The 15,025-nt window shown below is 51.2% G+C and overlaps 1 protein-coding gene across 3 annotated transcripts; it reads left to right on the top strand.

Annotated features, from left to right (window-relative positions):
* The first annotated feature begins 119 nt into the window (after positions 1-119).
* On the top strand, positions 120-12,968 carry LGALS4 (galectin 4). Of its 3 annotated transcripts, none has more exons than XM_054462606.2 (13): positions 120-1,444; positions 1,648-1,717; positions 1,804-1,962; positions 2,541-2,624; positions 2,947-3,035; positions 6,378-6,582; positions 8,074-8,208; positions 10,770-10,796; positions 10,886-10,924; positions 11,115-11,144; positions 12,237-12,325; positions 12,484-12,649; positions 12,731-12,968. In XM_054462606.2, exons 3-13 carry the CDS (start codon positions 1,894-1,896, stop codon positions 12,875-12,877), a joined length of 1,080 nt encoding a protein of 359 aa, XP_054318581.2. In that variant the 5' UTR covers positions 120-1,444; positions 1,648-1,717; positions 1,804-1,893; the 3' UTR covers positions 12,878-12,968. The 3 variants fall into 3 exon arrangements, with proteins under 3 accessions (XP_054318581.2, XP_063514348.1, XP_063514347.1); XM_063658278.1 differs by having other exon boundaries at positions 1,807-1,962; positions 12,731-12,966; XM_063658277.1 differs by having other exon boundaries at positions 1,648-1,962; positions 12,731-12,954.
* The last annotated feature ends 2,057 nt before the right edge of the window (positions 12,969-15,025 follow it).

Raw genomic sequence — 15,025 nt, 5'->3', positions numbered from 1 at the left:
TTGGAAAGAGGAGAGGTGGGAGGGGCTGGGATGCACCTGGGGGCTCCAGAGACCGCAGTCCTGAAGGCTGGGGCCAGAGGTTGGATGCATGGGAATGGGTGGCATGGAGGTGATGGCCATTCAGACTGGCAGCGGGCAGGTGAGGGGCACAAGGAAGCCAGGGACGGAGGGAGTGAGCAAAAGTCGCTGGGCTCCCTCTGGATTGCAAGGCTTCCCCGTCTCCCTGCCTGCCCTGGGGTTGAGGGTGGAGTTCGCGCCCTGCCTGGCACCTTCACTGCACAGTACATGGGATCTGGTGCTGGCGTCTAGCTGGGATTCCCTTGTTACCAAATCTTGAGCCTCATTTCTTTAAAACTTTGGTGTGCTGGGCACAGTGGCTCACACCTGTAATCCCAGCACTTTGGGAGGCTAAGGCAGGGGGATCGCCTGAGCTCAGAAGTTCCCGACCAGTCTAGTCAATATGGTGAAACCCCATCTCTACTAAAAATACAAAAATTAGCCGGGTGTGGTGGCAGGTGCCTCTAGTCCCAGCTACTCGGGAGGCTGAGGCAGGAGAATCCTTGAACCCGGGAGACGAAGTTGCAGTGAGCTGAGATCGCACCATTGCACTCCAGCCTGGGCGACAGAGCGAGACTCTGTCTCAAAAAATCAAAAAATAAAACAAAAAAGAACTTTGGGGTTTCTGGCTGGGTGCAGTGGCTCATGCCTATAATTCCAGCACTTTGGGAGGTTGAGGCAGGCGGATCACTTGAGGTCAGGAGTTTGAGACCAGCCTGGCCAACATGGCAAAACCTGGTCTCTACTAAAAATACAAAAATTAGCCGGGCGTGGGGCACGCCTGTAATCCCAGCTATTCAGAAGGCTGAGGCAGGAGAATCCCTTGAACCTGGGAGGTGGAGGTTGCAGTGAGCTGAGATGGTGCCACTGCACTGCAGCCTGGGTGATAGAGCAAGACTCTGTCTCAAAAATGAACAAACAAAACCAACAAAAACGTTGGGTTTTTTTATCCATATATCATCCCAATCTTCGGGATTTATCTTTGGAATAACTGCAAGAGACCAAGCATTAAGTTAATGACTTCTATATGCCATGTCCTGTTCTGAGCATTTATTATCTTAATGATCAAGGACCCTATGAAGTTGATACTATTAGGATTATTATTATGACTATTATTGTTGTTATTTTTAGAGACAGGGTCTTTGTCACCCAGGCTGGAGTGCAGTGGCATGATCATAGCTTGCTGTAACCTTGAACTCCTGGGTTCAAGCGATCCTCCTGCCTCAGCCTCCGAGTAGCTAGGAATACAAATGTGTGCTACCATGCCCAGCTAATTTTTATTTTACTTTTGTAGAGATGGGGTCTCACTATGTTGCCCAGGCTGGTCTTGAACTCCTGGACTCAAGCAGTCCTCCTGCTTCAGCTTCCCAAATTGCTGGGATTGTAGGTATGAGCCCCCACACCCAGCCCAAGGTTGATACTACTCTTTTTTTTTTTTCTGAGTAGCTGTTGGACCCACAGCTAGATCTTATTTGGCAGATTAATAACATACAGGCATTACTGGATCACAAATTCATTTTTAAAATATTTTGATAGCTATTCAATAGTTGTTTCCTCTCTTATGAATTTTTTTTTTTTTTTTTGAAACAGAGTCTCCCTCTGTCGTCCAGGCTGGAGTGCAGTGGCGTGACCTCGGCTCTCTGCACTCTCCACCACTCAGGTTCAAGTGATTCTCCTGCCTCAGCCTCCAAGTAGCTGGGATTATAGGCACCTGCCACCATGCCTGGCTAATTTTTGTATTTTTAGTAGAGACTGGGATTTTGCCAGACTGGTCTCGAACTCCTGCCCTCAGATGATCCACCCACCTCGGCCAACCAAAGTGCTGGGATTACAGGCATGAGCCACTGCACCCAGCTGATACTACTATATCCCCATTTTACAGATGAGCACATGGGCAAATTGAGGGTAAGGCACTGACCCATGATCAGACAGCTGAGAAGTGGCAAAGGCAGGATTTGAACCCAGAACCTCTGGCTCCACACACAAGTAATCTAAACCACTCTCTCTACAATACAATGTACGTGGTAAAGACGTGTGGTGGGCACACAATCAATGTAGGTCCCTTTACAGTTGCTGGGAGAGGCAGGAATTTGCAGTTCTTCCGTGTTCTCCTCCTCCGCTGCCCACCTGTCCTGGGTCACTCCTGCAGCCCTGCCCTGCCCTGCCTGGTCTCACCCTCCCTCTGCCAACAGAAGTCTGGGCAGGGTTTTATGGGCTCTGATAAGGCCCTGGCAGGGCCGAAGTTCATGAGCACTTCCTCTTTGCAGGAGGGCCTAGGGGAGGGGATCCGGGTGATTTGGGTCCTGGCTGGTCACCAGGGAAGCTGGCAAGGGAAGGGAGACTAGGGTGCGCTCTAGGAGAAGCCGACAGCCTGAGAGTCCCAGAAGAGGAGCCCTGTGGACCCTCCCCTGCCAGCCACTCCCTTACCCTGGGTATAAGAGCCACCACCGCCTGCCATCCGCCACCATCTTCCACTCCTGCAGCTCTTCTCACAGGACCAGCCACTAGCGCAGCCTCGAGAGATGGCCTACGTCCCCGCACCGGGCTACCAGCCCACCTACAACCCGGTGAGATGCCGGCTCAGGCCCCGCCCCGCCCGCAGCTCCGTCCATAAGCCCTCACACCAATTTTCCCCACTCTGATCCTGGGGGGCCCCATCTGACTCTGTGGTCTGATTTACCCAAAGCTGACACCAACCCTCGATTTACTCTTACCCTGACCTCAGGCTGTCTGTGTCCATGTCTAACTGTTGGCCCTCGTCATCTTCAACCTGGTCCTCCCCCATGGTTTCCTCTCCCCTGCTTAAGGGACTGGGGGACTTTTCTGGGAGGGGTAAAGGCTGCAACAGACAGATGGCTTGTGAGGCCCCTCACCAGGCCTCTTCTCCAGACGCTGCCTTACTACCAGCCCATCCCGGGCGGGCTCAACGTGGGAATGTCTGTTTACATCCAAGGAGTGGCCAGCGAGCACATGAAGCGGTAAGACCCTCCCCAAGCCAGGCCAGGCTGGCAGGGGACTTCCAACAGGGTGCTCTGGCCCGGCTGTTGGGGGCTTTCTGCCCTTACCCCACCCTGGTGGAGAGGGGACCCTTTTTCTGCCGCACCCAATAGCCAGAGACGAATCTGGGGCAGATCAGGAGTGGGGACGTGCGGGCCAGAAGGTTCAGGGAGGGCTCACCTTGAGAGGCAGCCCCTGAGTTGGACATTAGACTGAAGCTGATGGGTGCAATGGCAGGAATTCAGATCACAGGCTCAGAGCCGGGTCCCCGAGTTAAAATCCCAGCTCTGCTACTCCCCAGCTCTGTGTTGGTGAAAGGGTGAAAGTGACTATACCTCTCTGTGCTTCATTTTATTTTCTTTTCTGTTTTTTTTTTGTTTGTTTTGTTTTGTTTTGTTTTGTGTTTTTTGAGATGGAGTTTTGCTCTTGTCGCCCAGGCTGGAGTACAATGGCATGATCTTGGCTCACTGCAGCCTCTGTCTCCCAGGTTCAAGCAATTCTCCTGCCTCAGCCTCTTGAGTAGCTGGGATTACAGGCATGTGCCAGCACACTGGCTAATTTTTGTATTTTTAGTAGAGATGGGGTTTCACCATGTTGGTCAGGCTGGTCTCAAACTCCTGACCTCAAGTGATCCGCCCATCTTGGCCTCCCAAAGTGCTGGGATTACAGGCGTGAGCCATTGCACCTGGCCCAGTCTTAGCTTTTTAAAAAGGGCCTTAACACGTTGATAATAATTGGCCTCATAGGACTTTTTTTCCTTAGAGATAGGGTCTTGCTCTGTTGCCCAAGCTGGAGTGCAGTGGCACAATATTATAGCTCACTTCGGCCTCCAACTCCTGGGCTCAAGTGATCCTCCTACCTCATCTTTCTAAGCAGTTGGGACTACAGGCATGTGCCACCATGCCCAACTAATTTAATTTTTAATTTTTATTTATTATTATTATGTTTTGTAGAGACAAAGTCTTGTTATGTTGCCCAGGCTGGTCTTGAACTCCTGGGCTCAAGCGATCCTCTAGCCTCAGCCTCCTAAAGTGCTGGGAGGATCAGGCACTGGTGTGAGCCACTCTGCCCAACCTGTTGTTTATTTACTTATTGTTTACTTCTTCATTGAGTGCCCACTGTGTGTCCTGGCACTAGGGATGGAGGAGTGAACAGGACAGAGACCCCTGCCCTCGTGGAGCTGACGTCCTAGTAGGGGAAACATAAAAAATAAGTCCAGGCCGGACGCGGTGGCTCAGGCCTGTAATCCCAGCACTTTGGGAGGCCTAGGCAGGCGGATCACCTGAGATCGGGAGTCCGAGCCAGCCTGACGAAAATGGAGAAACTCTGTCTCTACTAAAAATACAAAATTACCAGGGTGTGGTGGTGCATGCCTGTAATCCCAGCTACTCAGGAGGCTGAGGCAGGAGAATCACTTGAACCTGGGAGGTGGAGGTTTCGGTGAGCTGAGATCGTGCCACTGCACTCCAGCCTGGGCAACAAGAGTGAGACTCTGTCTCAAAAAAAAAAAAAAAAAAAGTCGAATATGTAAGATGTCAGATGATATTAAGTGCTATGAAGAAAATGAGGAGGGAAGGGAGATGGGGAGCGTATGTGCGGACAGAGGTTCCCTTTAAATTGTCCCCTTAAATAAGGTGGCCTGGCTGGGCATGGTGGCTCACACCTGTAATCCCAGCACTTTGGAGGCAGAGGCAGGCAGATCACGAGGTCAGGAGATCAAGACCATCCTGGCTAACACAGTGAAACCCTGTCTCTACTAAAAATACAAAAAAATTAGCCGGGCATGGTGGCAGGCGCCTCTAGTCCCAGCTACTCGGGAGGCTGAGACAGGAGAATGGCATGAACCCGGGAGGCGGAGCTTGCAGTGAGCCAAGATTGCGCCACTGCACTCCAGCCTGGGCGACAGAGCGAGACTCCGTCTCAAAAAAAAAAAAAAAAAGGCAAAATCTCATCTCTGCTGAAAATACAAGATTAGCCAGGCATGGTGACAGGTGCCTGTAATCCCAGCTACTTGGGAGCCTGATGTGGGAGAATCACTTGAATCCTGAAGGCAGAGGTTGCAGTGAGCTGAGATCGCATCACTGCACTCCAGCCTACGTGACAAAGGGAGACTGTCTCAAAAAAATTAAAAAGGTGGCCAGAGAAGGCCTGCCTGGGAAGGGAACATATCAGCAAAGAACAGAAGGAACGGAGAGAGGGATCCCCAGGGACAGCTGAGGGAAGGGCCTTCCAGGCAGAGGGAATAGCCAATGCAAAGGCCCTGAGACAGGCCTGTCCTGGGGAGTAATTTCAAGGATGCTGGTGTGCCCAGGGGTGCGGAATGTGATGCATCATGGGTGTACACAGGGGCCCTCTGGCTGCATGAGGGAAACGATCTTCAGGGCCAGGAGGGGAGCAGGGAAACCCAAAGTGCATAGGACAGGGCCTGGCCCGTGGCAGACTTGTAGCAGTCATAACTGGAAGTTGGGAAGAGACTGGAGGAGGTGGTCTAAGAAGGCAAGGTGGGCTGGGTACAGCAATTCACACCTGTAATCCCAGCACTCTGGGAGGCTGAGGTGGTAGGATTGCTTGAGCCCGGGAGTTTGAGACCAGCCTGGGCAACATAGTGAGACCCCATCGCTACCAAAAAAAAAAAAAAGCCAGGCATAGTGGCATGCGCCTGTAGTCCCAGCTACTAGGGAGGTTGAGGCAGGAGAATCAGTTGACCCAGGAGGTTGAGGCTGCAGTGAGCCACCATCGTGGCACTGCACTCCAGCCTGGGGGACAGGGTGAGAACGCAAGAGCCTGTCTCAAGAAAAAAAAGGTCAGGCACGGTGGCTCACACCTGTAATCCCAGCACTTTGGGAAGCCGAGGCAGGTGGATCACCTGAGGTCAGGAGTTTGAGATCAGCCTGGCCAACATGGTGAAACCCTGTCTCTACTAAAAATACAAAAATTAGCCAGACGTGGTGGTGCACGCCTTTAATCCCAGCTACTCGGAAGGCTGAGGCAGGAGAATCACTGGAATCCAGGAGGCGGAGGTTGCAGTGAGCTGAGATTGCGACACTCCAACTCCAGCCTGGGCGACAGAGCAAGACTCCATCTCAAAAAAAAAAAAAGAAGGAAAGGCTGTGAGCGAAGGTGTGGTGGTGGGAATCTGCCCCGCTTAGAACTCAGGTCCTCTCCACGCCGTGGCCCACAGTGCCAAGGTTGCCCCTCAGAGCTCGTGCTGAGGTCCAGGCCAGGGAGCCCCAGGACAGGGCAGCGGGGAGAGGGCTTCCTGGAGGAGGCCCCCAGGCACCGGGAGGTGGCACCAGGGGAATGAGCCCTTTGTGTCCTGCCAGGTTCTTCGTGAACTTTGTGGTTGGGCAGGATCCGGGCTCAGACATCGCCTTCCACTTCAATCCACGGTTTGACGGCTGGGACAAGGTGGTCTTCAACACGTTGCAGGGTGGGAAGTGGGGCAGCGAGGAGAGGAAGAGGAACATGCCCTTCAAAAAGGGCGCCGCCTTCGAGCTGGTCTTCATAGTCCTGGCTGAGCACTACAAGGTCTGCATGCTTTCTCTCTTGTTTCCTGAGCTGGAGTGCAGTGGCACCATCTCGGCTCCTTCTTTGCTTCCCTCCTTCCTTCCTTTTCTTTCTTTCTCTTTTTTTTTTTTTTTTTTTTTTTTGAGATGGAGTCTCACTCTGTTGCCCAGGCTGGAGTGCAGTGGCACGATCTCGGCTTACTGCAACCTCTGCCTCCTGGGTTCAAGAGATTCTCCTGCCTCAGCCTCCTGAGTAGCTGGGATTACAGGTGCGTGCCACCACGCTCAGCTACTTTTTGTATTTTGAGTAGAGACGGGGTTTCACCATGTTGCCCAGGCTGGCCTTGAACTCCCGACCTCAGGTGGTCTGCCCTCCTCGGCCTCCCAAAGTGCTGGAATTACAGATGTGAGCCACCACGCCCAGCCCCTTCCTTCTTTTTCCTCTTTTTCCTTCCTCTTTCTCCGTTCTCTCCTCTTTCCTTCCCTCCTTCTTTCCCCCCTTCCCTCCTCTCTTCCTTCTTTCTCCTTCCCTCCTTCATTTATTTCCTTTTCCATCCCCACTTTTTATGTCAACTTCTTTCTTTTCTTTTCTTCTTTCCTGCCTATTTTTAAAAATCCTCTTTTAGCGCTTTTCCTTAGTCCCATTACCCTACTGTTGAGAGCCTTGTAATACATTTCGTGTGTATTTCCTCCTACCACTTTGTGTTTTTTGCAAAACATGTACTTTTTTTTTTCCTCTTGAGACTGGGTCTCACTCTGTTGCCCAGGCTGGAGTGCAGTGATGCAAACATCTAACTATGGCCTCAACTTTCCCAGGCTCAGGTGATCCTCTCACATCAGCCTCCGGAATAGCTGGGACTCTAGGTGCACACCACCACTCCTGGCTAATTTTTGTATATTTTTGTAAAGACGGGGTCTTGCTATGTTGCTCAAGCTGGTCTTGAACTCTTGATCTCAAATGATCCCCCCACCTTGGCCTCCTAAAGTGCTGGGATTACAGGCATGAGCCACTGCGCCCGGCCAGTGAGCTGACTTTTGACCTTAGCTTGACCTCTGAGCTGTGGACTCCAAGGTTCCTAATGCTGAGGCTGTCCCAGCTCATCCCCAAGACTATCGACTCCCAATGAAAAAGATCCCTGTTCCTTGCTTTTTTTTTTTTTTTGAGACAGAGTCTTGCTCTGTCGCCCAGGCTGGAGTGCAGCAGTGTGATCTCCGCTCACTGCAACCTCTACCTCCCAGGTTCAGGCAATTCTCCTGCCTCAGCCTCCCTAGTATCTGGGATTACAGGCGCCCGCCACCATGCCTGGCTAATTTTTGTATTTTTAGTAGAGATGGGGTTTCACTATGTTGGCCAAGCTGGTCTCGAACTCCTGATCTCAAATGATCCACCCACCTCAGCCTCCCAAAGTGCTGGGATTAGAGGTGTGAGCCACAGCGCCCTGCCCTTGCTTCCTGTTTCTACCTTCCCAGGATCATGGGTGCTGACTCCTGACCTCCAATCTTTGCCCTCCAGGTGGTGGTAAATGGAAATCCCTTCTATGAGTACGGGCACCGGCTTCCCCTTCAGATGGTCACCCACCTGCAAGTGGATGGGGATCTGCAACTTCAATCAATCAACTTCATCGGAGGCCAGCCCCCCCGGCCCCAGGTGTGAGGGGTCCCATCCCTTCTTGCATCCTTCCTTTCTAAATTCAGTTCCTCATTCATTTTTTTTTTCTTTTTTTTTTCTGAGATGGAGTCTCGCTCTGTCGCCCAGGCTGGAGTGCAGTGGCACAATCTCAGCTCACTGCAAGCTTCGCCTCCCGGGTTCATACCATTCTCCTGCCTCAGCCTCCCAAGTAGCTGGGACTACAGGCGCCCGCCACCATGCCCGGCTAATTTTTTTGTATTTTTAGTAGAGACAGGGTTTCACTGTGTTAGCCAGGATGGTCTGGATCTCCTGACCTCATGATCCACCCACCTCGACTTCTCAAAGTGCTGGGATTACAGGCGTGAGCCACTGCAGCTGGCCTATTTTTTCTTGTTGAGATGGAGTCTTGCTCTGTCGCCCAGGCTGGAGTAGTGGCGTGATTCTGGCCCACTGCAACTTCTGCCTCCCAGTTTTAAGCGATTCTCCTGCCTCAGCCTCCCAAGTAGCTGGGATTACAGACACCCACCATCACATCTGGCTAATTTTTGTATTTTTAGTAGAGACGGGGTTTCATCATGTTGGCCAGGCTGGTCTTGAGCTCCTGGCCCCAAGTGATCCGCTGGCTACAGTCTCCCAGAGTGCTGGGATTACAGGTGTAAGCCATGGTGCCCAGCCGCGTTCCACATTCATTTATTTCCCAAGCATCTCCCTCTGCTGAGTGATGCCAAGAGCCCAGTGATGATCAAGGGAGCCCACTGGGAAGACAGACCTATCACTGCAAGGGATCAGGGCCAGGATGGGGAGGCCCAGGCTGAAGGGTTGCAGTTGGGTTTGGGCCCCGGCAGAGGGATCAGGGCCAGGATAGGGGGTGGGTGGAGGCAGGCAGAGGGGTCAGGCCCTGGGCTAGGCAGCGCTGGAGACAGGAATGACTGAGATATCTCTGGGCCTTGACCTCACTGGGCTCACAGACATGGCATCAGAGAGTGACAGCCCAGAAATGGTCAGGGCTGTGATAGGCAGGGCACAGGCAGAGGGGTCGGGGCTGGGATATGGAGTATGCAGAAGGTTTGGGAGCCTAAAGGAAGGGCTTGACTAGTCATGGGTCGGGAAGGCAGTGCTTCCTGGAGTAGGAGGAAGTGTGTAAGGTGAGTCAGGAAGTGAGGATAAGGAAAGGCAAAGAACACACGATAGTGAACGAATTCCCTAGAGGTTGCTTAACACAATCATTAAAAATAAATAACATACAATTAAATTGAGTTTATCAATTTTATTTAATTTTATTATTATTATTATTTTTTTTTTTTTTTTGAGGCAGGGTCTGGCTCTGTCACCCAGGCTGGAGTGTGGCGGTGCAATCACGGCTTACTGTATTCTTGACTTCCTGGGTTCAAGTGATCCTCCTACCTCAGCCTCCTGAGTAGCTGGGACTACAGGCACGCACCACCAGCCCCAGCTAATTTTTAAATTTTTTGTAAAGACAGAGGGGAGGAATTTTCCTGTGTTGTCCAGGCTGGTCTTGAACTCCTGACCTCAGGTGATCCACCCACCTCAGCCTCCCAAAGTCCTGAGATTACAGGCGTGAGCTACAGCACCCGGCTTATAAAGCTATGTTTTTTTTGTTTGTTTGTTTGTTTGTTTTAGATGGAGTCTCGCTCTGTGGCCCAGGTTGGAGTGCAGTGGCGTGATCCCAGCTCACTGCACCCTCCACCTCCCAGGTTTAAGCAATTCCTCAGCCTCCCAAGTAGCTGTGATTACAGGCACCTGCCAGCACGCCCAGCTATATAAAGCTACTTTTAAAAGGCCTTTGGAGTAGCTGGCTGAGAGTAGAAGTCAAGGCAGAAAGGAGTTAATTACAAGGAGGAGAAAAGAGAAGGTAACAGAGAAGAGAGAGAGTAAAAGTTAAAGGTGTTAGACTTGGGAGGCTGAGGCAAGCGGATCAACCTGAGGTCGGGAGTTTGAGACCAGCCTGACCAACTTGGAGAAACCCCGTCTCTACTAAAAATACAAAATTAGCTGGGCGTGGTGGCGCACGCCTGTAATCCCAGCTACTCGGCTGGCTGAGGCAGGAGAATCGCTTGAACCCGGGAGGCAGAGGTTGAGGTGAGCAGAGATCGTGCTACTGCACAGCAGCCTGGGCAACAAGAGCGAAATTCCATCTCAAATAAATAAATAAAATAAAATAAAATAAATAAAGGTGTTTGGCAGAAGGAAGCCCCTGCGCTGAGGTGTGGCCAAGACAGACAGAGAGACAGAGACACAGAGACAGAGGCAGAAACCGAGATCAAGTTCCGTGAGTGAGGGCCCCGGGACAGCGGGAAGACAGCACGAGGAAGGGCACAGAGAACGAAATGGACCAAGCATTGTCCTAAAGCTTTGGGGTGACTCACTGGGCATCAGCGATCCCTGAACATGGGGTGCCCCTCTCCGTGAATCTGTGATTGGGGTGCCACCCTTTGATGCCAGAGTTCCCTGGCACAGTGGTGGTGGTGGTGGGCCACCCCAGGGCAGGCACCCTCGACATCTTTCAGTCCCAAATCTGGGGACCCTCTCATAACCGCTTTCTCTTTCTGTGCCCACAGGGACCCCCGATGATGCCACCTTACCCTGTAAGTACTTGCTGATGGGTGAGGGTCTTCCCCCCTAGTGGGGGTCCCTCAGCCCCTCTCACCCTTCCTGCCTTCCGTCCATCGTTCAGGGTCCCGGACATTGCCATCAACAGCTGAACAGCCTGCCCGTGAGTGGGAGGGCTGGGAGGCCCCCGGGTGGGGAGCGGGAATGGTGACAATTGGGGTAGGGGGAGCTAAGAGGGGTTGCAGCCCCAGGTGTACTAACCCAGCACCTAGAGAAACGCCGGAGTCTAACGGGTGTGTCATAGATATCTGTCGACTCTTGGAGAATAATATCGCTTCTTCCTCACTTCACAGACCATGGAAGGACCCCCAACCTTCAACCCGGTATGGCTTGGGGGAAACAGAGATGGATGGTGGGGAGGGGGCACGGATCCCCGGGGAAACTCAGACAGCCAGAAACAGAGTGGGCTGAGGGTGTTTGGGGTGGGAGGTAGGGGGAGGGTAGATAGAGTTCGTGGTCAGGTTTAGGGAGCAGAAGGAGTTGGGGATGTTTTCCAGGAGGAGTGGGGCCTCTCAGAAAATTTGTTCTTGGGCTGGACGTGGTGGCTCACGCCTGTAATCCCAGCACTTTGGGATGCCAAGGTGGACAGATCACGAAGTCAGGAGATCGAGACTATCCTGGCCAGCATAGTGAAACTCTGTCTCTGCTAAAAATACAAAAATTAGCCGGGCATGGTGGCGCGCGCCTGTAATCCCAGCTACTTAGGAAGCTGAGGCAGAATTGCTTGAACCAGGAAGTCGGAGGTTGCAGTGAGCCGGGATTGCGCCACAGCACTCCAGCCTGGTGACAGAGCGAGACTCCGTCTCAAAAAAAAAAAAAAAAAAAAGAAAGAAAGAAAAAGAAAATTTGTTCTTGGCCAGACACGGTGGCTCATGCCTATAATCCCAGCCCTTTGGGAGGCCAAGGCAGGTGGATCACTTGAGGTCAGGAGTTCCAGATCAGCCTGGTCAACATGATGAATCCCCGTCTCTACTAAAATGACAAAAGTTAGCCAGGTGTGGTGGCGCACACCTGTAATCCCAGCTACTAGGGAGGCTGAGGCAGGAGAATCACTTGAACCTAGGAGGCAGAGGTTGCAGTGAGCTGAGATTGTGCCACTGCACTCCAGCCTGGGTGACAGAGGGAGACTCTGCCTAAAAAAAAACAAAATTTGTTCCTTTGTTCCTACAAGGCTGGGCATGGTGGCTCATGCCTGTAATCCCAGCACTTCGGGAGGCTGAGATGGGAGGATTGCTTGAGCCCAGCAGTTCGAGGCTACAGTGAGGCTTGATCATGCCACTGGACTCCTGCCTGGGTGACAGAGTAAGACCCCATCTCTTACAAGAAAAAAAGAAAGAAAAGAAAAATAAAATTTCTTCCCACATCTGGCTCTGCTAAGCTGAGAGAGAATGGGACCCCCCGTTTTCTTCCCACAGCCTGTGCCATATTTCGGGAGGCTGCAAGGAGGGCTCACAGCTCGAAGAACCATCATCATCAAGGGCTATGTGCCCCCCACAGGCAAGAGGTATAACGTAGACTAGGTGGGAACCCCCAGCTCCCTCCTCCCTTGGACCCAACAGTCTAGACCCTCTGTCCCCTCCTCCTTTAGGGATTCAGAGGTCCAGCCCACAGGCCCATTCCCATTGGACTCCATCTGACTCCCCCCTCCCTCTCTGTCCCCAGCTTTGCCATCAACTTCAAGGTGGGCTCCTCAGGGGACATAGCTCTGCACATTAATCCCCGCATGAGCAACGGTACCGTGGTCCGGAACAGCCTTCTGAATGGCTCGTGGGGATCCGAGGAGAAGAAGATCACCCACAACCCATTTGGTCCCGGACAGTTCTTTGATGTGAGTCTGAGCTCTCTTTTCCCACTTCCTTCCAGGGCCTCAGTCCTGGCCCTGGCCTCATGCCTGCCCCTCTCCCTGCAGCTGTCCATTCGCTGTGGCTTGGATCGCTTCAAGGTTTTCGCCAATGGCCAGCACCTCTTTGACTTCACCCATCGCCTCTCGGCCTTCCAGAGGGTGGACACGGTGGAAATCCAGGGTGATGTCACCTTGTCCTATGTCCAGATCTAATCTATTCCTGGGGCCATAACTCATGGGAAAACAGAATGATCCCCTAGGACTCCTTTCTAAGCCCCTAATAAAATGTCTGAGGGTGTCTCATGAGTGTGTGTCTCCATCTGCTCCCCCGCTACTCTTCCCTTCCTTGGTTCAGTTATGCACCTCATCTATCCTTCATCCATCCAGTCATCTGACCATCCATCCTCCCGTCATCATAAATCTGGTTATGCCCCAAGCACTGATTTAGGGCTCATTCACTTCTCACAGCAACCCCAAGAGGTAGAAACAATTATTATCATCCCTCTGTAACAGATGAGGAAACAAAGGAAAATAAAACAAATTGCCCAAATTACACAGTGCATAAATGGCAGAAGGAGGATTCAAATCCAGCTGGTCTGGCTCCCAAGGATCTGCACACTTAACCACTATACAGCCTTTCGTTCCATCCATCCATGCATCCATCTCTCCACTCATGTATCCCAACACCCATCAATCTCTCCATGTATCCAACCAAAAGTCCATCCAACCATCCATCAATCAAACATCCAACCATCTAGACCTCATCAATCCATCCATTGAGCTGATTGTTCAACCATCCTTTCATCCAACCCTTTATCCATCTACCCATCCATTTACCTCTGCACCCATCATCTCATCGTCAATCTCTCCAAACATCCAGTCAACCATATGTTCACCCATTCATCCAAACATGCAACTATTCATCTACTCACCCATCTATCTAGCTCCATCCAGCTGTTTATCCATCCATTCTTTCATTCAACCTTTTATCCATCACCCATGCATCTGACCATCCATCATCTTCTCCATCCATCCAAACATCTAACCATATACCAGTCTGTCTAGTCATTCGGCCATCCTTACAAAGTCTAACTTTCGTCCATCCATTCATTTATTCATCCCTCCATTTGTCCATGTAATTCTCTGCTTTCCATCACACTCATCCATTTGTCCTCCATATGCCCATTCATCCCTCCATTCAGCAATTCATCACTTTTCCATCTCTTTCTATCCAATTATCCATTCATCTCTTCATTATCTATTTTTTTCCAACCCTTTTCCAACTCAAGCTGGAAAGTTATCCATTCATTTATATTTTCTTCTCTCCATCTGTCTACCCAACCATGCTTTCATCAAATCACTCCTTTGCTGATTTCATCATTCATTGATTTCTTGTTTTTATTTTTATTTATTTATTTTTTTGAGACAGAGTTTTGCTCTTGTCACCCAGGCTGGAGTGCAATGGTGCTGTCTCAGGTCACTGCAACATCCATCTCCCCAGTTCAAGCAAGTCTCCTGCCTCAGCCTCCCGAGTAGCTGGAATTACAGGCACCCGCCACCACGCCCGGCTAATTTTTGTATTTTTAGTAGAGACAGGGTTTTGCCATGTTGGCCAGGCTGGTCTTGAACTCCTGACCTCAGGTGGTGCACCTGCTTCTGCCTCCCAAAGTGCTGGGATTACAGGCGTGGGCCACCGTGCCTGGCCCATTCATTGATTTCTTTCTTTTTTTTCTTTATTTCTTTCTTTTTCTTTTTTTGAGACGGAGTCTTGCTCTGTCGCCAGGCTGGAGTGCAGTGGTGCGATCTCAGCTCACTGCAACCTCCGCCTCATGGGTTCAAGTGATTCTCCTGCCTCAGCCTCCTGAGTAGCTGGGGCTACAGAAATGTGCCACCATGCCCAGCTAATTTTTGTATTTTTAGTAGAAACAGAGTTTCACCATGTTGGCCAGGATGGTCTCCATCTCTTGACCCGTGATCCGCCCACCTTGGCCTCCCAAAGTGCTGGGATTACAGGCGTGAGCCACTGCCCCCGGCTGATTTCTTTACATTTTCATTCATCCATCTATTCTTTATTCACTCTTGTGTTTACTTATTCACCAGTCACTGACTCATCCACTTTCAAATTAGCTGGGTTGGCTTTCTGATGTAATGAGTTAGCAAGCTTCAGGACAAACCATGAAGTGACAAATTAAACCCTCTATATTATTAATTGGATAAAAATGCTGTAAAACCGGTTATTAGCATGACTCAAACTAAGTTTAAATGTTTGCATGTCTAAAGCAACTTTCTGGAGTGATGGATATATTCCACACCCTAGGTCACACAGCTCTGTGCATTTGTTAGAACTCATTGGCTGTATAT

Source organism: Pongo pygmaeus, chromosome 20 (genome assembly GCF_028885625.2).
Source record: "Pongo pygmaeus isolate AG05252 chromosome 20, NHGRI_mPonPyg2-v2.0_pri, whole genome shotgun sequence".
Lineage (NCBI taxonomy): Eukaryota > Metazoa > Chordata > Mammalia > Primates > Hominidae > Pongo > Pongo pygmaeus.
The sequence above is the reverse complement of the archived record's forward strand: the minus strand, read 5'-3'. Positions and strand labels throughout refer to the sequence as shown.